Genomic DNA, 22,338 nt, shown 5'->3' with positions numbered 1-22,338 from the left:
GCACATTGGCAAGAGCAGCATTCTCTTACTGATCTGTACTGAGGTGATAAAGACATTTAAAGGGTATCGAAGTACCCACACTGTCAGTATTCAGATATTCAAAACAGATTCTTGCAAGCATTTTTGAGGGGCTTAAGCAAGAGTGTTGTTTGGAGCATGCACCTTCCTACCATGGGAAGGGGTAAGCCCTGGGGCTGGAGTGGAGTCCTGTGTCTGCCCCAGAGGTGGTTTGGGTTTGGCCAAGCTGTAACCTGCAAAGGTGGCACTTCCTAGCTGTGGCTGCATTCCTCAGGAAGAGTCTGGCAGCTGCCCAAGAGAACTGAACAGGAACATTTAAAAATAGCTGAGTTGACATTGCTGCCAAGTCCCAGCAGCAGAACAGGTCCCTGCTCAAGCTGTTTTGGCAGCTCTCAAGCATTTTTTATCCATCTCTACCTGACAACTCTCTTCCCCTAGTGGTGGGAGGCTGGTCCAGGCTCCCTTCCCAGCTGCACTATATAGTGCCAGTCAGAAGTGTAACGCAAGTTTTGCAACCTGGGCAAAACCTTCCAAAAAGGGGCGGGGGTAGGGGAAGAGGGATGTCAGTCTTACCAGCCCCAGGGGCTCAAAGTCCTTGCTGCTGCTTCCACAATGTGGATTTCTTGCAGGGGGCTACCATTTTGGTACCCACAGCTGGAGCCCCACTTGCCAGCGCCCTCCCCCCCAGTTATGCTACTGGTGCCAATAGCTTCTCTCCTTCCTACCCAAGACAGCAACTTTCTGCTGCTGATAGCTGTGTATTTTAAATCCTACTGATGCATAATAGTGCACGGAGGAAGGTTCAATTGCATCTAAATTTTTTTTTAAATCGTATAGGACATAGACACATGTTCAATATACATGCAAGATTGCCTTTGCACCCTTATACACTCTGATTGTCAACTGCACAACCGAATGCTCTTTCCCTGCAGTTCCCCATCATCCAGTGTAACAAATGGACACGTGGGCAACCACAAAACTGACCGTTTCCTACCTAGAGAGCTTCACTTTGCTTCCTTTCTCTTCTGTGCCTGGCATCCTCCTCAAAATCTTATCAATGTAATTTCTAAAATGGTCTGCAAACTCCCTTGGTTTTTCGCATTTAACAAAAATGCTACTCGAGAGAAATACTATCATTAGGCAGCTACCATGTGACCCAGCCTGTTTAAACGACGCCAAGTCTAGTTTTTCTAGCAGTTGGAATCTGACTTCTGTTCAGCTGACTTCATTTTAGTCCTGGTCATGCCTGTTGCAAAAAGGTTACCTGTTACTTCTCTTAAGTGTGCATGAGCATTTCTATGAAACCATGATTGCTGAGCATCTAAAAGGGAACTATTGAATTTCATTGACAACAAAATGGACCCTAAATAAAAACCATCTTTGGGTTTACTTTTACAGTCTGTACTGAACTCAAAATCTGAGCTCCCTCATGCGTATCAGCATTGTGTGTGGAGCGCCAAAGACTTGGGACCTTTTATTCGCTTGTGTCTCATGGATCAGAATTTCCCAGCCTTTGTGGAAGAAGTGGAGAAGGAACTGAAAAAACTGACAGAAGGATGAGAAATGTTAATGTTACTTAGTAAACACAAAAAAGTCAAATGTTTGGATACTTGATAAATTGCTTCAAATGTGTTTTTGTCAGTGTTTTATTCTTAAAAACAGGTGAATCCACTTTTTATACATCATTGCACTTCAACAAATACACAGAACACAAGTTCATGCATCTACAGTTATGCACAACATGAGGACCCTGGTAGGTCTGTAATTCTACAGTCAGTCCTTAAATCAACATGAGAAGTTACAGTGTCAAACTGAAGAGTATAACTAGTTGCATAGAATATCACCATGCTGTAACGTTTCAACATCATTTAAAACAAAACAAAAAAAGTAAATTATAAAAGTTTGCCTGAATTGAATGTACAAGAATATGTTGAACACATCAGTGCAAAAGGATTTGAGAATTTACATGATTAACAAAAAAATCACTTAAAAAGCAATCATATATATATATATATATTTATAAACTGAAGTATCTTTACTGCAGTTCATCACCACTTGTTGGACTGTTCCAGCTTTTAAAGTCTTTGATTATCAGGACCCCCAAGTCTTTCCACATAGGTTAAGCCCTTAAGATAATTTCAATTTATATTATTCCTCTACAAGTACCAGAACAGCATAATTATCTCCTCTCTCAGACATATAATATACGGAATGAATATCAGCAGCTTAAAAATGAAACACATTTACTGTACTTTGGTTTTCCCCCCTCCCCCCAAAAATATAAATATATACTGTATATATTTTTAGGTTTTGCTGTACTTTACAAAAAGTTACCACTAGATGGCAGCAGTGCATTTAGAGCTTTGCCAATTTAACAGCTAGAGTAAGTAAAAAATGGCGCATGCATGATCTGACTCTTACTTCTAGTGTTTAAATATCTTAAGGGGGAAAAAAAAAAAGCAACATTCACAGCACATCAAGCCCAAAATAGTTTACACCTTCTACACTGAAGCATTATTAAAATTTATCTGGCTAGGTCATCCTTACAGGAGAGGCTAAATAAGGCATGCTTTAGACAGTCATATTGTTTGCTCACTTGAAAAGGAAAAAAGTCAAATAGAACTGGAGTTCTAGTATCAAGAGTTCCAACCATTCATTTTAGCAGGTCATATTGCCATCAGTCTCTCAGAAACTTAAAGCTCTGAAACAAAAAAAGAAAAAAAAAGACTTGAGAAAAAGTGTCAGTCAGGGATCACCACCATCCTGAAGCCTACACAGAATGAAGCTGATACTCACATGTTTATCAGAGTAGGAGACAAAGGTTTGCCTGTTTTTGTTACAACCTCAAACATTTCAATACCAGGTTCTCTCCTAGAACTGCAAACATTTAGCAAGACCCCCACCTTGCACGTTCCAGAACCTGAACAAACCATCTTTTGGGTTTTTTGCTTTTAGCCCAAAGTGCTACATGGAGTTAATCTAGGGCTATGCAGACACTTCATCAGCAGCCTGCTCAGACAGTCATGGCAGGATTTAAAAAACAAAACCAAACCAACAATCCTTTTATCATCAAGTTTTCTGAAAGCTAAAGGAGTTTGGGGACAGCAACACTTTATTATTAAAATATTCTGATACCATTGTAAATACTTCAGTACATTAGAAAGTCGCATGCTTTCATCAGTGTGAATTACTGAAATACTCCTTATTTCCATGACAAGAGAAAGGCTCTAGACCATATCTGAACATGTGAAAGGTAAAAATGTGGAAATAAAAGTCATACTTACATTATAAGCAATACTTTTAATTTGTGTTTCTCTGGCGTAGGTTTTTGTCTTTGTGATTATTTGTAGAGTTGGTTTTCCTTTAAAGGGAGAAAAAAAATCTCATCAAAATGGTTACATTTAAAAGTCAACAGCGTGCTTAGCAGACAAGGCACTCAAAGGGAAGTCAAATTCCAATCCCCTGTGCACGAGAAAGCTTTAGTATAGAGAAATAGTTCATAAAAACTGCATGAATTCGTATCTAACAGGCTCCCAATTTTTAGCAGAAGGTCATTTACAAACTCTTCCTACAATGCTATTTACCTCCTGGATCACTGGTTTTGCTCCCCAGTTTGATTAGAGAATAAGCCCTTTTTTCAGTTTGCCAAACTATTGTGCGCAAACCATATTTACTCTATTAGAAGACAAGTCCCCCCCTCCCCCAACCCCCCATCTGACCTGGGGAATAGCCCCTTGGCTTACAACTGAGCATGAGGTAGCAGGGGGCAGGCAGCTGCTGCTGCTCTAGCCCCAACCCAGTGTCAGAGCTGGAGCCACTGCCTGCTCCCTCCTGTTCCAGCCTCTGCATGCCACACCACTCCTCCCTGCCCCCAACCACTGCTTCTTCCTCTCCCCTACTCCTCCTCAGCTTTGCTCTGTACAGGCAGGCTGTCCTCACTGCAGCCTGGAGCATGAAGCACTTGCTCCACTCCAGTGCAGTCCTGTAGCAGCAATGCCAGCTCTGCACCACTGCTACAGGGCTGGGCTAGAGCCAAGCTCCGCACCCCTGGGCTGCAGCAGGGACAGTCTGCCCGCATGGAGCAAAAGTAAGGTGGGGGGTGGAGGAGTTGGGAGACAGGGGGAAGAGGGGAAGAAGCAGCGTGGAGGGGGGCAAAGGGGAAAACAGAGGAAGGAAGAATTTCGGCAGCCTGAGGCTGCAGGGGGCAGGCACAAGGGGATTAAGTGGGAGGACAAGTAAGGGGCAAGCTGCCCGCCTTTTCTCACTGCCTGCTCCCCAGCACCTGCCGCATAATTGTCTCTTTGTCACCTCTCCCCCCAGCTACCTGCAATACCTGCAGGGGAGGGGGAGAGATGAATTGAAGATGATCCTCCAATTATTAGATTCTGTACACAGGAAGTTAGAATAAATCTATATATTTTCCTTGTGTGGAATCTAATGGGGGGCATCTTACATTCAGGGTCTTGTATTGGGTAAATATAGTTCTTTCCTAGATGGACAGGAATGCACTTCTGGCTATAATATTTTGGTAAAAGCAAATATCCACAATGCATGCCTCCGCTTCTTGCCAACATGACCCCTTTTCTAAATGTTTACAGATCTGTAAACAGAGGGGTTAGGGCCCTAAATATCAGTGTATGGAACCCCTGACAATGTGTACAGCTCTGCAAATAAACCCTTCACCTCTCACATCCATCCTTTTTCCATTTTGTTTCATTTCTCTTCCTGGCTTAGAATGGGGTGTGGGGTGGGTGGGAATCAAAATGTGTCAACTCAAACTAGGCTCCCTGGTGCAGGGACTGTTTTCCCTTAAAACACAAGCATGCTGCACCCCCTTCCCCCACTATATGACGATCACATTCTTGCACAGTAAGTGTTCTTAATCTCCCCGTTCAGTAACAGTTCAGCCACTTGCTTGATATATTCAGATAAAATACATACATTGGTCCAGCTGGTTCATCGTCTGCAACAGGAATGCCGTTGTAATCCCATGAAAGACGAGGGAAGGAGAAAAGAAAGTGGAGTCAGAATTTGTATTAAACACTAGCTGGACAGCAAACTGCTCTACCGTTATAGCATTTAAGGCCATTCCACTTGGTAGTGCAAAGGTTCATGGAGTTATTTTTTCTGGATTCAAGTTTTAATGGCAAGTATGTTGTTTCAATGGTTTTAGTTAACACTTTGAATGCTTGTCATGAAGAACTGCAACTGTAGCGGACAGATTGTTGCAATATGGTCACACTCATCTTGTCCCCAAGTTCCAGTGGTTCAATCTTATAGAAGAGATGAGAAGACAAACCGACATTTCAGTTGTAAAATCCTGCTGTTTGTTTTCTTGCATTTTTTTGAAAACCAATTCTTCAGTTCTCAGGGGGTACTGGTAAAATACACCAAGAGAGATATACCGTCCCCTCTTCTCCCTCCAGGATTATACAACCATTTCATATTCCATTTTTTGATGTCTAATCGCACTGGACAAGGTTAGAGGGGGGTTGAATCTGCAATACTTTAATCCAATGTTGTAAACAGATGCAGTCCTTGGATAGCAGCAGGCATCGTGCATGTGTGTATTTGGACAGGACCCCAAACGAGGAAAACTTAAGGGGGTTACAACCCCCTTAGAGACAACAGACTTCAGCTACAAGTAGACTGACAGCACTATTCTGCCTGTGTCCCTTGTAAGAAGGCCAGAAAAAAGGGGTTGGTTTATTTTATTTTTTTAAGAAATTGGAGAAAAAAAACCAACCCACCAATATGCTGTGTTTGACACATGCTCTTTCATGACCAATTGGACATTTTATTCTTTAGAAATAAGCATCTCGTTTTCTCCGCCTTTCATTATGGTATAATTAGGTACCTTTAATTATTGATATAGCAATTAACCCAGAGATCCGATTATGTTCCTGTAGAACTATCGCTGGGGACCAATTGATAATTCATTGCTTTAAAAGAAAAGAAAAGAAAAAAAAAAGTGTTCTTTCCCCCCCCTAAGTTAGAATAGTTTTTTTCACTGAAGTCTTTAAGAAACTCTCAGCAGGATTCCACAAGGGGGCTTAGTGCACATGAAGCAGTTATGGAAATTACAGTCTTAACAGTGTAGGCATCTGCATGAGCACACACTAGGAGTAATGTCTGTCAAAAATGGGACATTACTCCACCTGTACCTTCGAGGCAACGGATAGGCAAAGCCACCGCCAGCACAAACAGTGACCGGAACAAAAAAATAGTTCAAAAAATAAAGAACTAACCGCAAACCAACAGCTTTACAGCCAAAAGTAACACACTAGCGACACACCAGTGTCCACAGAAGTCCATTACTAGCAACAAGGAACTATCAGACAAGGTACAGAAAAAAACTAGGACTAGTAAGGACAACCAGACATCAATGTGCTATTGTATATACAGTGGAGATATACAGACACATCAAGTACTGAAACATGAAGCACAGTATAGAGTAAAACTAAGCCTTCCCTCCGCCAGCATCTTTTGATTCCCAAAAGATTTCAAAACAGACTATGCTACATCTGCTAAGTACTATAAACTATATGCTGGGCTGGAATTGGACAGACAGCACGTCCTTAGTTGTTTTCCATTAGGAAATGTCAGCGATACAAACTACTTCCAGACTCAGTCGTCTCGGCCGTCTACAAATGTTATCCGCATCTTTGGGAGTTTGTTTTGCTGGACTTCAGAAACATAACTGTACAAGCAGGATACAAGCCTTTTCTTGTGGTAACCATTCTGCCGCCCGAATTAAAACATTCATTACGGATGCAGATTTCGGATGGACTGTTTTTTAAAACCTTAGTCTACCACCAGGTTTCTTCTCATTTACAAAGCCTGCCAGAGAACGTCTTCCTAACAAACATCTGGTAAAGGTAGGCGCTAGGCCTGTAAGAATGGTTACAGTTATGCACTGAGTCTAAGACTGGTAGGTAACTCTTTCCCCCTCCCTCCAATCTCAATTCTAGGTGGTTCGATAAAAGCAGATTAAATGCCTTTGTATGTCACTAGCCTGTTTGTCAGCCATTTAACTGCTGCAAAAGCATCCCCAGTACAGTACAATACAGTACAGACAGAAAGAACCAAAAACCCTAATGTGAAGAAATCAGGGGGGAAACAGAACTACAGAAAAATAAGTACAAAATTAAGAGTAAATAAAGATTAAAAACAGCAAACTGAAATCCAAATTAGTTGTGAACGTGAATGAAGAAACTTTAAGAAAAGTGTTAACATTATGAACTGTGCATCGTAAAGACTGAAGCGGAGATTAAACAAACTCCAAAGCATGCAGATCTCTCACTTACCACCATTTTTTAAGGGTATGATGCAATTGAGGGGGAAAAAAAAGAAGTCATAGTAACCGACAAATATCAATATAACTCAAAACCCTCATGCCAGATGACCTGCTCTAGTAACTTTAACTCGCTAGTACATGAAGCCAGCGGCCATAGAGAAAGGTATGAACATGCCTCATCATTCCATTCAGATATGTGCAAGTCAACAGAACTGGGCAGAGCTCCTGAAATACTGTGCCTTAGCCTTCAATTTTATAGCCAACTGCACAAAAGTCCTCATTTTACAGGAATTTGCCTTTTAATCTGGAGAGGACCTACAAGGCCCAATCAACCATCTTTTACAGAACGCAAGATTAAAAGCAAACCTTGTTGGTAGGTAAAGTGATTATCTACTTAAAACTACCTGCAATAATAGATTTCTAAATTGAAAAATTCAGAATTGCTATAATCTACAGCTTTTTGTCTAAACTCAAAGCCCTTAACAGTACAGATAGTTGTAACAAGAGGGCCAAACACCCACCCCACACCCCCTTAGAAACCTTAGCTAACTAGCTCGGCTACACTTGCCTATCGGCTGGTACCTGGCTTGCAGCACGTCACATCTGTTTAATGGGGCCCTCCTGGAAACAAACTCCATCCAATTTTTAATTTTCTTGCTTTTTCACTCCGTCAACATTGATTTAAATGCAATTTTTACATTTAATATCTGGTATCAGCCAGTTAATTCAGCATTTGCTTAGTAAAATAATATTATAGGGTTCAAAATAATGTGTTACCTTTGGAACAAAATCACAGCGTTAACAGAGGATTTAGTATTAGATTAATCCTTTGCGGCCTCTTAAGATGCTACCATAAACATGGGCATTAAAAATGTAACATTTCTAATGTGCTTTCCTAGTTGCTCCAGTTTAGGAATAAATAAGTATTATTAGAGGTATTATTAGAAGTACTAAAAAATATAAAAAAAAAGAAGATATGTTTGACAGCAATGTAACTAGCAAATATTTCCTCCAATACCTTTTGCTACAAATATTGTTTCATTTCATGCAATTCATAAGATACTATTTTAATCAACTGTTTCACTGAAATCAGTCTAGCAGGATGATGCAGAGAGAAGCAAGAGGATGAGAAAAATGTCTGTTAGACTGGGCAGTGTCACAGGGCAGCAATCAACCTTGCCCCATTTGAGATAAAGTTATGGGCTGAGTAGCCACCTTATGTCCAATTTCAACTCAAGAACTTTAAAAAAAAATAATAGCCAAGTTCTGAGTCACTTGGAGGACTGGCTTTATTGTAAAATGTCATAGGAGGTTTATAAAACTGCTATGGAGACTGCCTGACATAAAACTGGGTTAATATTTTGCTTTTCTGGGAAAAGTAATAAAATAAGGGAGTTTGATGGGGATGCTGAACACTCCTTCCCAAGAACGGTCACACCAAGATTGTTTGCCCACTCAAGGCTCTGCAATTCTTGGCCTAAAAGTACTTCAGTGGCCCTTCAGTGAAGCATGGTCAACACTCAAAGGTTATCTGACTTACATATCATAGGATTATAGTGCATTCCTAAAAAGCTAATTGCAGGTGTGCACACAAGTTTAAAACACTAAACCCTTTTTTGCTAAATGCCAAAAATCCTCTTGTTTTCCTAGGGCCAACATTTAAGGCAATGTTTGCATCCACAAGAGGAGTTCACAGAAAGCCATTTATCATCGTGCTACAAGAAAAAGCAAGCAAACGGGGCCAAAGGTTTATAGGCTGCATAAAGTGTACAGAGCGTGCATACCAATGAGTTCACGTACCAATTATCAATCTGAAGTGGAATGAAGGCATAAAGTATATTTTTAAATTATGAATATCTGGCCAAGGTCAGTCAAATCAGGCTTGTAAGGAATTTTGCTCCTGTACTTGACTCTAACAAGCAAATGCTGGAGCTTGTGGCCACCACAGAAGTCAGGCCGTTTAGCTGTCGTGTGCTACAATAATCCTCAATTGCAGGTGCAGTTAACTCCTATGCACTGCAATTTGTGTCTGAGTTTTCTCCCCTTCGTGAGATTACATGTGGGGGAGAAAGATGACGGTAGTAGAAACAAACCAAAAAAGGCAACAGTTTACCTTGTAACAAGTTAAGTGAAAAGCATTTTGTTCTTTAAATTACTTACAGTAATAGCAGTAGCATAAAAAGGCAAGGAAAAAAAAGGAATATTAGAAAGAATGGGGGGAAATGGAATGGGCCTGTTATACAGCTGGAGCAGAACTGTATTTATGGAAAGTCTACTTTGTATTAAGCTGACAAATGAAAAGGGGGAATGAGGAGGCACGTTATAGCAACTCTGCTTTCTCAAAATAAAGATTAAGTAGAAAATGGATTTTGAAGTAAAAACCATTTACATTCTCTGATGGGAATGTAACCCCAAAGTTTTTACTTTCTACTTACCCCAGAACACACCCTTTTAAAACATGTATTTTCTAGCACAGGCTATTTAATCCAAGTACAATCACTTTCTTCATTTAAGAGTCTTTCGGATGTTATACAGAGGTCACAATGGCTGAGTACTAGGTCTGGCATTATAGTCTCAAAAAAAATAAGCAGCTTAAACTATATACCACAGAGGAATAAAGCTATTCACTTCATTTCATTGTAAAATGAAGTCCAAGCAATTTGAGCTCGGAGCAAAATGCATCAGCACTACCCCACTGAAAGTCCACTTCTGATCATCCATGCATGAAGTGCCAGTATCCCTGGCCTAAGCATGCTGTTTCCCTGTGCAACTTTCAGCACCATGAGCTGTTGAAAGCTGCACAGTATTCACCTACTTGGGTGATTTTCCAAACCCTGACAGCTATCTGCAAAAAGATGCATTGCTCCATCATGTGGGAAGCAGGCTGGGGTTTTCTTTTTCAGATTATAGAGAAATTCAAGCACAGTCCTTCCTTCCTCCTTCCCGTGCATAGGTGAAAGCAAGGCCGTTCATTTAGCAAGCAAATTAACAAGGTGCTCACTGCAGGACTCTCTTATCCGGGAACCAAAAGGGATGCTGCTATAATCAACAAGGCACTACAGCAAAATACGGCAACAAGCACACGCCCAGACACCATTATTTGCTCTTCAGGTGGAGATACAGATTTCATGGGATTCAGACTTCTCTTTTTCTGCTATGTAGCAGGAGCAAAGGGGTGAATACATAACTGTTTAAGTTTGCAAGAAGAATAGCCTTAACAAAGGAGTTTTATACAACTGAATAGTCATTTGTCCTTGGAACGGGAAGCATTGAAATCAAATGCCAAAATTCTGTTCAGCATTAAAGATGCAAGAAGTCAGGAAATGCCAAAGTTAAAGGCGGCCCTCAATTTTCTGTGAAGTCTGGGGTGCTTTTTAATAAAACCAGTGCCCTCTGTATACACATGCATCACACCACCACCAATGTAGGCTACAAATACTTCCTTTGTTCGTGTTGGGAAGCCAGCCTGGATTTTGACTGAGGAGTATCAAGTTGGCACTTACATCAACAAAAGTCTGTCTATCACAGTCAGGCATGAGCTGCGGACCTTGAACACACAGTGTTTCACATGCCTATTCAACTGTTCCAGATCTGGAACATGATGGCTTTCAAGGCTTCTGAAGAACTAAGTATCAAGTACTTTTCCCTTCATTCTGGAAAGAGCAGAAAGATGACGGATTGCTAAAAGACAACGTGGATTGGGGATGAACATGAACTGGCAGGGAAGAAGAGGAGGAAAATAAGCTCCTTCTGAGCTACTCCAAGCATGCAGGAGTTTGAATTAATTCTGCTCCAGAACTAATTTTGGCTGGCTTTGTCATATGGTACATATCTGCTGCACTCCAAAGTTAGGACTGAAGCTTGTGTAGATGTATCTGGGCTGGCTTTAAACTTGGGTACTGGTAAAAAGCAGAACTGTGGCAACACAGAGCTCAATGCCAGCATGTTCAGCTACAGCAGGGGTGGGCAAAATATGGCCCACAGGCCATATCCAGCCTGTGAAGCCATTCTATCCAGCCTGCGGGGCCCCTAAAAAATTTAGAAAATTAATATTTCTCTGCCCTTGGTTCCTGTCAAAAACGACAGGAACCAAGGGCAATAGGACCCAGGAGAAGTGGGCTCCCACAACAGCAGGGCCTGCCCAGCCCTGCCTCCCAGCCAGAAGCCCCAGCAGGGGTTTCTGGCCTGGCACCACATCTGCCCCGGTGCCGGAACCGCCGGGGAGGGAGGAAGGTGGAGAGGGAGAGGGAGGACCCCAGGCAGAGAAGGAGCCCGGGGAAAAGCTGAGTGCAGGGGTGGAGAAGCAGCCCCTCGCCCGCCCTGTGGCTGGCGCCCCAAGCTGCAGCCGCTTGCAGCCTGTGTGGGGCTGCCTGTGCCTGGTCCAGACAGCCCCACGGGCTGCAAGCGGTTGCAGCAGGGAGCGCTGGCCGTGGGGCGGGTGAGGGGCCACTTTTTCCCTGCGCTCAGCACCAGTTTCTTCCCTGCCGGCAAGCAGGGGGGTCAGGGCAGTGTCCGCCTGTACCGCAGGGGTGGGAGGCACTGGGAGTGAGTGAGCAGGGAGCCAGCAGAAGCACAGGGCCTGCACTGGTGACCCGGGGCCAGCGCTGGCGGGGCCCGGAGCAGGATGGCAGGAGTACAGGGGTCCCAGCCGGCAGTGCCTCTATGGAGCTGGGCCAGCTCCCCCCTCTCCCTGCTGGTGCAGCCCAGCCCGGCTCCACAGACCCCTGCTACCCTGTACCCTGCTTTGGGCCCCACCAGTGCTGGCCCTGGGACACTGGTCCCAAGATGGTGACCAGGGGCGGGACTCCTGTCAAGGGGCAGAGCTACCCGTGCGGCCCTCAACAGCCTGCTGAAACTGGGTAAGCAGCCCTCCACCCAAAATAATTGCCTGCCTCTGATCTAGAGGCCCAGGTGACGTGCAGCACATGCTGTCGCAAAGACACTGCTAGCAGCACTGAAAGCTAGTCCGGGTTTATCTCAACACAGTTCAATCATAGCACTGGATTTTAGAAGAGAGATACCCTCAAGAAGGGGAGGGCTTAGTAACTTCTCTTTTTAAAAGGAAAAACCTGAGATTTGGTCCAATTGGGCGTCTATGTAATTGGAGATTTTATTTATTTATTTATTTTTAGTGGGGATACATTAATTTCCACTCTCAAGAAGAAAAAAGTATGAGAGGTCTCAATTGCAGAGATGGGCTAAGGAAAACAACTCTCATTCCAGGGTTCTCCTTAAAAGGAGACTTTAGCTGAAAACTGGAAAGTTTGGGAGGAGTCTTTAAAAAAAAGGAAAACTAAACAAAGAAAAGATCTTTCCTTTCCCATGAGGGGCTGGCTCCAGTGCTGTGAACCAGAATGGAGGAGCCCAGTGGATAAGACTGTTAGCACAAGATTTTTATCTGCCTATGCCATTTAAGCTATTTACTGCTCACAGACACTTGATATGCCAAAAGTAAGTTCACTGTGCTCTCGACTACCATCACATTGGATTTCAGTGACCCTCCAGCTAGTAATTCTTAAGGCAAGGCTAACTTAACTCTCTCTCAATCTGACTGCCTCTTCTGGGAAATCTCACTGCCAGGATTGAGACTCCACAAATCAACCAACCTGGGATATGTCAAAGATCAGGGAAGGTGGTAGTTTGCAGAGTCTATGGAAAGACTGGACAGATCTCAAGAAAAGGAACGTGTGCCAGAGTTAGGGACCTTCACCAAAAGCACTACTAATATTTTTTTTTCCCTTTAGGCCAGAAGAGACTGATAGCTCAAAGGCCTCACTGATTATGTCTGCAGTGGCATCATGTGGGAACACGTCTGCAGACAGCCAGGACCCATCCCCAATTAGGACTTGTAGGTCAAAATCAACATCTAAAAACTTCATCGAGATGTCTGCCAGTGGAGATTATGGATGATAGTTAGCACTTGGAAACACACCAGTTAATAAGCAGCAGGATATTGAGTAAAATGGATTAACGGAGCACGACAACATGCATGGGTTTACCAAACACAGTCAACATTAACTTAGCCTGTAGCGCTTCTACAGACTTTGGTATGTTCAGGAAAGAATGCCAACTACAGGCTACTCTGAAGTTTTGAATGCAATGGCAAATTCAAAGCAAGTGGTAAAGATAATGAGATGGTTGATCTTAAACCTTCATTTTGGCATTTCATGACCCAAGTGTTTAGACAGACAGCAGCTTTAAAAGTGTCCATTTAAATCTTTTATTGAGTAAACCTGAAAGGTCAGAGATCAGCAACTTCTTAGAGAAGTTTCTCTTTGGTGCACTTGTCCCACTGTGCATGGCCACCTCCCCCAGTTTGAGAGGGTGCCTTCCACAGCAGCAGAGAAAACTTTAGTGTCCAGTAGTAAAGTACAAGAATAAGCTGGGGGCTCCAGGATACATGCTTAAAAAATCTGGACTAGTTTCAGATTTAGTGGAACAGATTGCCCCCTGACTGTTTCCCTTTACCCAAGTACACAATGGAAATGTTGATTTTAATGTTCTCCTCTAGTCAAGGAAGTAGAGAGGAGAGAAAAAAAAAAAGATGTTCCAAAACAATGCTTGGGGGCTTAAGCTTCACTGCCTTAAAAATAAGGGTATTCAGAATAAGCAAATATAGTAATCAACTATTTGGGGCCATCACCACAGACCACTTCCATTGAAGGAGATAATCTTGGGTTTTCTGAAGCTTTTGAAAAGAATGACTGAACCAATGGAGAAAAACAAGGTAGTCAATTCTTGAAGTCAACTACAGACATACACGGAGGTCTGTGCTAAGTAAGTTTAGCCTAACGTTATTGCAAATATTTCTAACTCGGTCACATGAAAATCAACTTCCTTTAGAACAGTCTTTACAAGGGAATAGAATCTACTGATCTGTTTCCACATTAAGTTGCAACTGTTAAATCCTGTGACAAACTACAGAAGGCCAGTGGAAAAGATGGGTTTGACCCAACAGGCTACTCCCATACCCAACCTAGTTCACATTCCTTTTGGCAAAAAGAGTTTCATAATGGAAAATACAGTAATCAGAAGTTTGGGATTTTTTAGACTGAATTCCCAGACATGCACACACAGTTTTCTAGGATGGTTTACAGCTCCCCATGGGTGGAGGTGGGGGGGATGAGCTGCTTCTGTGTTCAGGTGCTGTATTGCCAGTCATCACCATAGTATTAGTGAATATGCCTGAATTTATAGCTGTTAGTTAGGCACACATGCATGCACCACTCTCTCATGTGGACACCTAACAAGCTTAGCAGGGCCTCTGTGCATGCTTCATATAGGCAAATCTGAAATGCTCATAACTTGGTCAAAGCAAAACCAGTTTCCTCTCAGCTGAAGACATGCACTACTGCTACCTAATAAGGAACCCTTTCCACATCAAAGAGAAGCTTTCAAGTCTCAGCTGTTTTGATGTGAGATTAAACACACGACAAATTATTTAAAAATAAATAAATAAATAAATATAAAAGGACTTTTTCCATTTTCCAAGGCATTATTCAAATACTGGAGCTGTTTTTGCTCAAAAACTTTGCAACCGTCTATTTTGGGCATGGGAATTTTCACCCCAAAAAAGATATTGTTTTGCCAAGTTACGAAGAACAGGGTTGTATGCTGGCTCTTTTGTACAGCCTTAACTACAAATAGTCATTGCTACACAAGCTGTAATACATTGATGCTTTCAATACCTGTCTGAGATGCTAGAAGGCTTGTCCAGTATTAGAAAATGCTATTGAATCATGATATAGACCCAGGCCACTTGCTTTCTGTGCCCCTCTACACCACTTGTTCCATTACTTGAAAACATCACACCCTTGCAGTGAGCAAGATGGCATACCATCACTTCCTCACTAGGCTTCCTTGGGTAGGAATTCTGGATAAACACTGTAAGCAACTGGGTCTTTCATACACCAGTTTCTCCTCTGAAAATGTCCCCCTTCTTTAAAGAAAGAAAGATATGGTGTAAAAAGCTTGTATTAGTCATAATCGTTTTATCCTCTCTCAAAAGTATCATAAGCATGTTAGCTAATTGATTTTACCAGACCCCCATGGGGAGATAACCTAGCTCCTCAACTTGGAATTTATCCCACTATTTCCTGCTAGGCAAAACCTCCAAAAGTATTATTGGATTATAGTCTCAGTTAATGCAAGACATTTCTAATGTCACTATTTTCAGTCTTAGGTAAGTGACTTTAGAAAGAAAAAAGCGAATGTCTCTTTTCTGATCATTTAGAAGTCAAAATTGAAGTCCCTTCCCTGAAACATAAAAACCAATCCCCTGCATGTTTTCAGTTTAACAGAGCTGCCAAACTGAAGGAGGGAATGCTTCCAGGGGCTCCCCTGGGCTTCATTTTGTGCCCTATGGTGCCTAATTCAAGTGTCAAAATCTAACTTCTACTAGCAGGCAGGAGAAAATAAGCTACTGAACTTAGTTCTTTTGCAATGAAAGTTAGCAACATGGAAATAAATGTTGTCTTCTTCTGTAGCTTGAGAAATCAGAAGATACACAAATCTAGGAATTAATAGACAGTACTGCGATTCTGCACAGTTACTGTAAAAAGCCTAATATTTGGAGAGAAAGTGACTATTTAGATGGGACAAAGCTTTTCACAGCTTCATAAATTCTAGTCCTTACGTTCTCCCACTGCTCTGGTTCCTTAAATCAGTAGTAGCATCACCATTTTTTTTTAAACAAGTGGCTTGGAGAACACTTACCGTCTGGGACTTCATCCGGCCTCTTCCTCTTCTCATAAACCACTATGATGACAACAAGGATGATGATTTCAGCCAGTATCCCCAAGAAGGGCCAAAGAGGGGCCAGATGGCTACGCACACGCAGAATGGTGATGACAGCATCGGTGCCAGCCTGGTTGGTTGCATTGCATTGATACTGGCCGGGATCTTCGGTTATGTCTAGGTTTATGATGCTCAGCTCTGTGTAGTTTTCTTTATTCGTAATGAAGAATCGGCCAGAGGAGTTGTTGATGTCCTGGTGTAAAAAAGAAAAAAGAAAAAGCTTTTAGTAACACCAAGTGTATCTGCTGCACTTAAAATGCAGATCTACTTTAAAACAAATGTAAAGAGATGGCACACTTACATACATGATGAAAGGATATTTTTGTATTGCTTTTTTATTTATTTTTACTTCCACGTGCCCTGCAACACCAGTGCAGTTGTGATCATGTAAAAAGAACTGTTACATTCCAATTGCAACTCAAACCAACATAACTGAAAAAGTGGAGCTGGGATGTAGAAGACCCTACTAACAATATACAGGGCGAGTCTGCCAGCAGGCAGATGTTTACCTGAAAGTCATGACTAATCTGCAGCCTCAAAGCCATTTGAGGGTGCAGCACACTTTAAAGCTAGCTATATCTGGACTTCAAACAGGGCTGTAGTTAAAAAAAAATGTTCCAACACTTTTTTGGTAGCACTTTTCCACCGAACTCAAGATAAAGACTCCATGAATAAACTTGTATTGCGATCTTTCCACCTTGCAAGAGAGTGCCCTAATCACCTGGACATAGGGTATTCTGAGGAGGTTTTTTTCAGTCCCTCCTGGTGCAGTTGCTTCTCTTGGTCTGAAAGTCACTGTGGCAGAGTAAGAATGATTAGCGTGATGGATTTGGTTGTTATGACATTCATTAGGGTTTCAGATCTTGCTCCAGCAAGTGCTGGTTTAGGCAGACAGGGGAGAAGGAGAGAGAGTGTCAAAAGGTGAGCCTGAGAGACTTCACAGGACCACACAATCTGGTAGTTAGGGCAGACAGGAGAAGAGGAAACTGTAGGCCACTGAATGCTGTAACCAGTTTGCTGTTGGTTAAAAGCAGTGTCTTTATCCCCCTCTTCCTCCAACATCTTTTTTACAGTTAGCTTTTATTTCCACTGCTTTATTGCAAGTCCTGGAGATGTTCCATTTCAAAAGTCAGATAAAACATTTAGTTTTGAACAGAATTTTTCAATGTTTAGTTTGGTGAGAAAAAAGTCCAATAAGATTTTTTTTCAGGTTTTCATTTCGGCAGCCAACACTCTCACCTTCCCCTCCTCTCCAAGTTCAATTATTCTCACTTCCGTACTGAGCATCTTGTTTCAACCTAGCTCATAAATACATGGTCCTACTCAAGCCAGCTGCAGGTTCTCTAAACACTGGAATAACTGAGGCCAGGATCAAGAGGCACAGGCAGACCAGTGGGAGAAGGGCCCAGGTCAAAACACGGGGAACACCAGATGAGAACAGAAGCACCATGCTAACCTGCCTTTGACAACACTCATTTTGCTACGTAGTAATTAATGAAGAAAAAGGACTTTCAGTCAAGGAGACTGTCATAATTCCTACTAGAAATTATGCATCATTTCTCCACTGATGAGCTAGTTTCTCAATCCCAGGCACATCACAGTAGGTAAAGACCAAGTGAAGGTCTTGGCCTTGCATTCCCCTCCTTGCCTGCCAACCCAACCTCTCATTAAATCTTCTGGCCCAGACATAAGTAGCTGCATGGAAAAATATGCATGTGTAGCAAACACTGTATGATCTTAGCCTGAATGAAGGTGACAGTAACAAATCTAATTTCATAAATCATATCAACAGTGGCAGGCATCATGGCAACCCCCCCAAAAAACAAAAGAAAACAAAACCGAACAACAAAAAACTGGCCATTTTATGCACAGAGCATTGGCTGAAAAGCTTTACCCAAGATGGAACAGCTTGTGTTCCAGCTTTTGCATCAACCACAGTGCAGTAGTACAGAAAGTTCAGAGATGTTTCCTGGCTGCACTTGAGATTCTAGGATCCATTTTGCATTGTTATATAAAAGGTGAGTAACTAACCTTAATGGTAGTTTCTCAAAACTGACTGAATTATCATTTGGGAAGTCAGTCTGCAAACTGAACAATGTACCTGGAGAACTTACTTTTAAGTTTCAAATAAAAAAAACGGCCAATACAATGCTGAAAATATCTCAGAAAACTGCCTTTCCTGTTTAAGTTGCCCAGTGCAAATTACACCATCTTTCCATGCTGTTAGCAGTTAATGTCTTTGTCATGCCCAGCAGCAAGTGCAACGAATAGCTTTTCTTCCACAAGAACGGAGGACAAACACCTATCAATATGCAGTCGCCAGCTTTAGTGCAATGTAAGCAGGATTGTTGCTATGGAAAAAAAGGTTTTGCTCTAGTTCACTGAACTTTCAAAGAGACTTACGAAAATAATCTTGATTTTTCAGAGTGCCCACAGGTAGGCAGTGGATAAGGATTCCAGGTTGCTTTCTAAGGGGTATGCCAGGAGGCTAAATTCGGGTTCACTCACCTCAAACACATCATTGATCCTCTTGCGCCATATCCATTCAGGATGCGGGAAGCCCACAGACTTGCAATACATAACTGCTTCCTGTCCTTCATTTTTGTTCTCGCTTCGCTTGTGGCCAGTGATTTCAGGAGCAGCTACAAAACACAAACAGAAGCTTTGCATTTACAACCTACTCTTTGAATGCGACCATCTCAAGTTCCTGTGCCTCAAACAGAAATTTAAACCTACAAAATCTCCAACACCAGGCACCTGCCTTTCCAGGCTGAGCAGAACTTGCACAGTGAGAACAATCCCCATATCTTTTGACCCCATAACAAAAGAAGAACAGGGATAATATGCAGGCTTTTAGGTATTTCTTGCCAGAAGTGTACGTGTAGGGCCCAACTGAATTCACGGCGAAAGTGGACTGCACTGTGGCTCCTTTAATCCCTGCTGTTGACTGGTAGAGGGGGGCCCACTTGACTCCCTGAGTGGCAAGGAAGCAAAACCCGTGGTTTTAAACATGGCACCATGTTCACCTCCAGCCGCTCACTGACTGAGGGGCCCTGGTGGCCCTGCTGCTTGCTTCCGACTGGCAGGGAGGCAAAGAAACGGTGCCATGTTTAAAACCACGGTTTTTGCTTCCCTGCCGATCAGGAGCAAGCTGCAAGTGGGCCCCCTCCATCAATCAGCGGTGGGAAGGAGGGATGTGTCGGGGGAACCTGCAAGATTAAAAGAGCAGCAACACAGCCCATTTCTGCCATGAATTTGGTAGGGCCCTATGTATGTGTGGAGGGAGAAGCAAACGAAGAGGTTCAGTGTTGAGGACTCCTCACAAGAGTCATTCCCCAGCTAGTCCTTCCTCTCTGCCAACTTAGGGGCTTGCCAGCAAAGTAAGGTAGCTACTCTAGTGATACCTGCTTCACAAATGAGGGCTTGTTACTCTGTAACAGGGCTGGATTAGAAGTCTTTCCTGCATCTCAAGGCTCTCCCAGCCATCCTATTTGGGAGCTCACAGAGCAGAGGGATGAATACACACAATAGGGCCCTTCTCCCAGATCATGTGATGCATGTGTTTGCTAATAGGGTTGTGGCTATTCACTTTGCCAGTTTTGCCTCTGCAGCCTGTCACAGCATAATACCTCATGAGAGATTATGGTGGATCAATGGGCTGCCTGAGCTGAACCTTCACTTTGCAGCTGGCATAGTGTGCTGCAGTGACCACCACCTTTAAAACCCATTCGCTTTCTAGCCTGCTAATTTTGTCACACGTGGCCTGCTATGTGACCACTGGACACTGATCTGTTAATCCAGTTTAAGTCCAATGTGAGAGCTCCAACAGAACCCAGACAAAGTTTTTCCAGAGACCTTTCAAATACAAAAGCTTCCTTTGCATCTCGAGTTTACGCAAGGAAAGGCAGTGACAATCATTTCTACTGAGAAGAGGATTAAAAAGTTGGCTTTTCTTATAGCACAGGTACAACTGGAAGCGAGTTTGAGGAACTAGACAAAAATATAATATCTGGGTCAGTCACAACAAATGGAATAAGCACTGCCTCCAAAAGTGTTGGACACAAGGGCCTTTGCTAGCAAATAACTATGCTGCAACTTATTATGAATGTTCTTGTTAGCCAGAACTAGCAGCCAATGGAGCTCCCATGATCTCAACAGGGACAGCTATTTTACATTAAAGGGGAAGGTGCGTGTTAAAGAGCATTTAAAGTATGTGAAAAAGCGTATGAATTTCTCAAGCAAAGTTATTTTCTGAAGGTCAAGCAACAATTGTAACACAGTATTGCTTTAAAATAGGCTTAGGCTAGATTGGTGAACTCCAGGATAGGTGGGCATTGCAACACCCAAACTTGCCTCATTCAAGGGAAGAAACTAGCTGATTACAAGTTCAAGAACAGCATTTCAGATCCACATTCCCATCCAGACAGGTTTTTGATCATTCACTGATATGCCCTTATATGGCATGTAGCAATACTTTATAAACAGTAAACCTAGGATCTAGAAGAGCTTAGCAAAGATCCTAGACAGAAAGATGCAGACAGACCACAAACCATGTCACTGGTCAAGGCCACAAAGTGAATTCAGTGGCAGAAGCAGTTTAGGCTGCAAGAGTCCGACTTCCAGGCTCAGTCTAAGCCACAAAAACAAGAACGAAGCAAGGCTCTTACTGTACAGAACTGGTTTAGCACATCAATACACACTGGATACTACCCAGAGGAGGTAGTGGCTAACCTCAAAGCAGATCACTAACAAACACTGACCACTAGAGAATTTTCCAATTTTAATGGTAGGTTCTGACATTTGGGGAAAAAAATCCTTTAAGTGTTTTTTTTCCCCCTTTTCTTGTTTTGATTTTACAGCATCTTTTTACCAAAGAAGCCCAATTAAACAGGACATGCCATAAAACAGTTTATGACCACAAGATACTGGGCTCTTCAAAGGTCAAACAAGATCCAGTAGCTGGCAATGGAAGCAGGACATATTTAGCCTAGAAATAAGACATTTTAAAGATAGGACTATTAACTACTGGAACCACTTACCAACGGTTGTGGTAGATTTGCCATCACTGACATTTTAAAACTCAAGATTGGATGGTTTTCCCTCCCTAAAAGATGTTCTAGCTCAGACAAGAACTGGGTGACGTCCTGGAGTCCATACTACAGAGGAGGTCTGGCTATATTAGTTCTAATGATCTCTTCTAGAGTTGCAGTCAAAGTATATGTTTTGACCCCATGTTAACCCCCATGTTTCAAAGGACTGTTTTAACCCCATGTTATAGATTTTAGAGGATAGTTATTTCTGGCAGGCAAAGTTCCAAAAACAAATGGATTTTTTTTTTTTTTTTTTTTTTTTTTTTTTTTTTTTTTTTTTTACAGTGGAGGGTCTTTAAGAGATCAGTAAAATCTGCTTGAGAGTTAGTGTTCTGTTGTATGCAAGGACCAGGCTCCATCTGCAGCCTCCATCCCTGGAGACAGTCCACAGCCTACAACCTCAAACAGAGACAAGGCATTTGGACAACAGGACATCAGTTCTTGCAGGAAGAAGGGACTTCCATCATCTGCTCTGAAAGATGGTAAGCACAATGCAAGAGCCTGTGACACAGGCCCTTAACTGTTATGAAGGCCACTTCTCCATTAAATTTGGGAAACAGCCCTGGGGTAATAGGAGATAAGTAACCATAGTGAGCCCAAGAGACTATCTTGTGTGTTTTGCATTGGTTTAGGGTGTGCTATGCATGGATTAGGTCCCATTTTATGGAACACAACAGGCAGGGGCTGGGGAGCAGAAAAGACAGACGACCAGGCAGCAAGGTGACAGTCCCAAAGCTGACATCACAGGATTAAATCAAGAGGGACTGTAAATTACTCCCATTAGGAAAAAGAGAAACAGGATTCATCAGCTTAAACTGCAGCCTCACACAGTCTCCATCTGTCAGCACAGTTTTCAATGCCATAGATCAGCAGAGAGAAGCAGCAGAGCCTTGCAGAGGAGGAAGGTGAAGTAAATCAGCACTGCTAACGCTGGCCCACTTTTACTCCACCAGCAACCTGTGAGGAAAAAAAAAAAACGGGGCTGGGGAGAAGCTTTCTAGGACACCATCATGCCAGCTGCAGGGTGACCTAGCATTCTCCTAGAGTCAGGAGATAATTACAGTCCTTTAAGGAGAGGACAACTTTGCTGGGTTATCCCAAAGAGAGCCTAAGTGACAAGAATACATTCTGCTTTCT

The 22,338-nt window shown here is 42.5% G+C and overlaps 2 protein-coding genes across 2 annotated transcripts in view; one reads left to right on the top strand and one right to left on the bottom strand.

Moving 5' to 3' along the window:
* REC114 (REC114 meiotic recombination protein) overlaps positions 1 to 1,918 on the top strand; it is a 67,660-nt gene extending 65,742 nt beyond the window's left edge. The window contains exon 6 of the mRNA XM_019499329.2: positions 1,417 to 1,918. Coding sequence (XP_019354874.1) covers positions 1,417 to 1,578 — 162 coding nt within the window. The 3' untranslated portion in view covers positions 1,579 to 1,918. The remainder of the gene's footprint in view (positions 1 to 1,416) is intronic.
* NPTN (neuroplastin) overlaps positions 1,633 to 22,338 on the bottom strand; it is a 44,025-nt gene continuing 23,319 nt past the window's right edge. The window contains exons 4-8 of the mRNA XM_019499365.2: positions 18,620 to 18,753; positions 16,031 to 16,304; positions 4,960 to 4,981; positions 3,303 to 3,379; positions 1,633 to 2,719 (exon numbers count right to left, since the gene is read on the bottom strand). Coding sequence (XP_019354910.1) covers positions 3,319 to 3,379; positions 4,960 to 4,981; positions 16,031 to 16,304; positions 18,620 to 18,753 — 491 coding nt within the window. The 3' untranslated portion in view covers positions 1,633 to 2,719; positions 3,303 to 3,318. The remainder of the gene's footprint in view (positions 2,720 to 3,302; positions 3,380 to 4,959; positions 4,982 to 16,030; positions 16,305 to 18,619; positions 18,754 to 22,338) is intronic.

This window comes from Alligator mississippiensis, chromosome 11 (genome assembly GCF_030867095.1).
Source record: "Alligator mississippiensis isolate rAllMis1 chromosome 11, rAllMis1, whole genome shotgun sequence".
Lineage (NCBI taxonomy): Eukaryota > Metazoa > Chordata > Crocodylia > Alligatoridae > Alligator > Alligator mississippiensis.
Note: the sequence above shows the minus strand (reverse complement) of the source record. Positions and strands in the feature narration are given on the sequence as shown.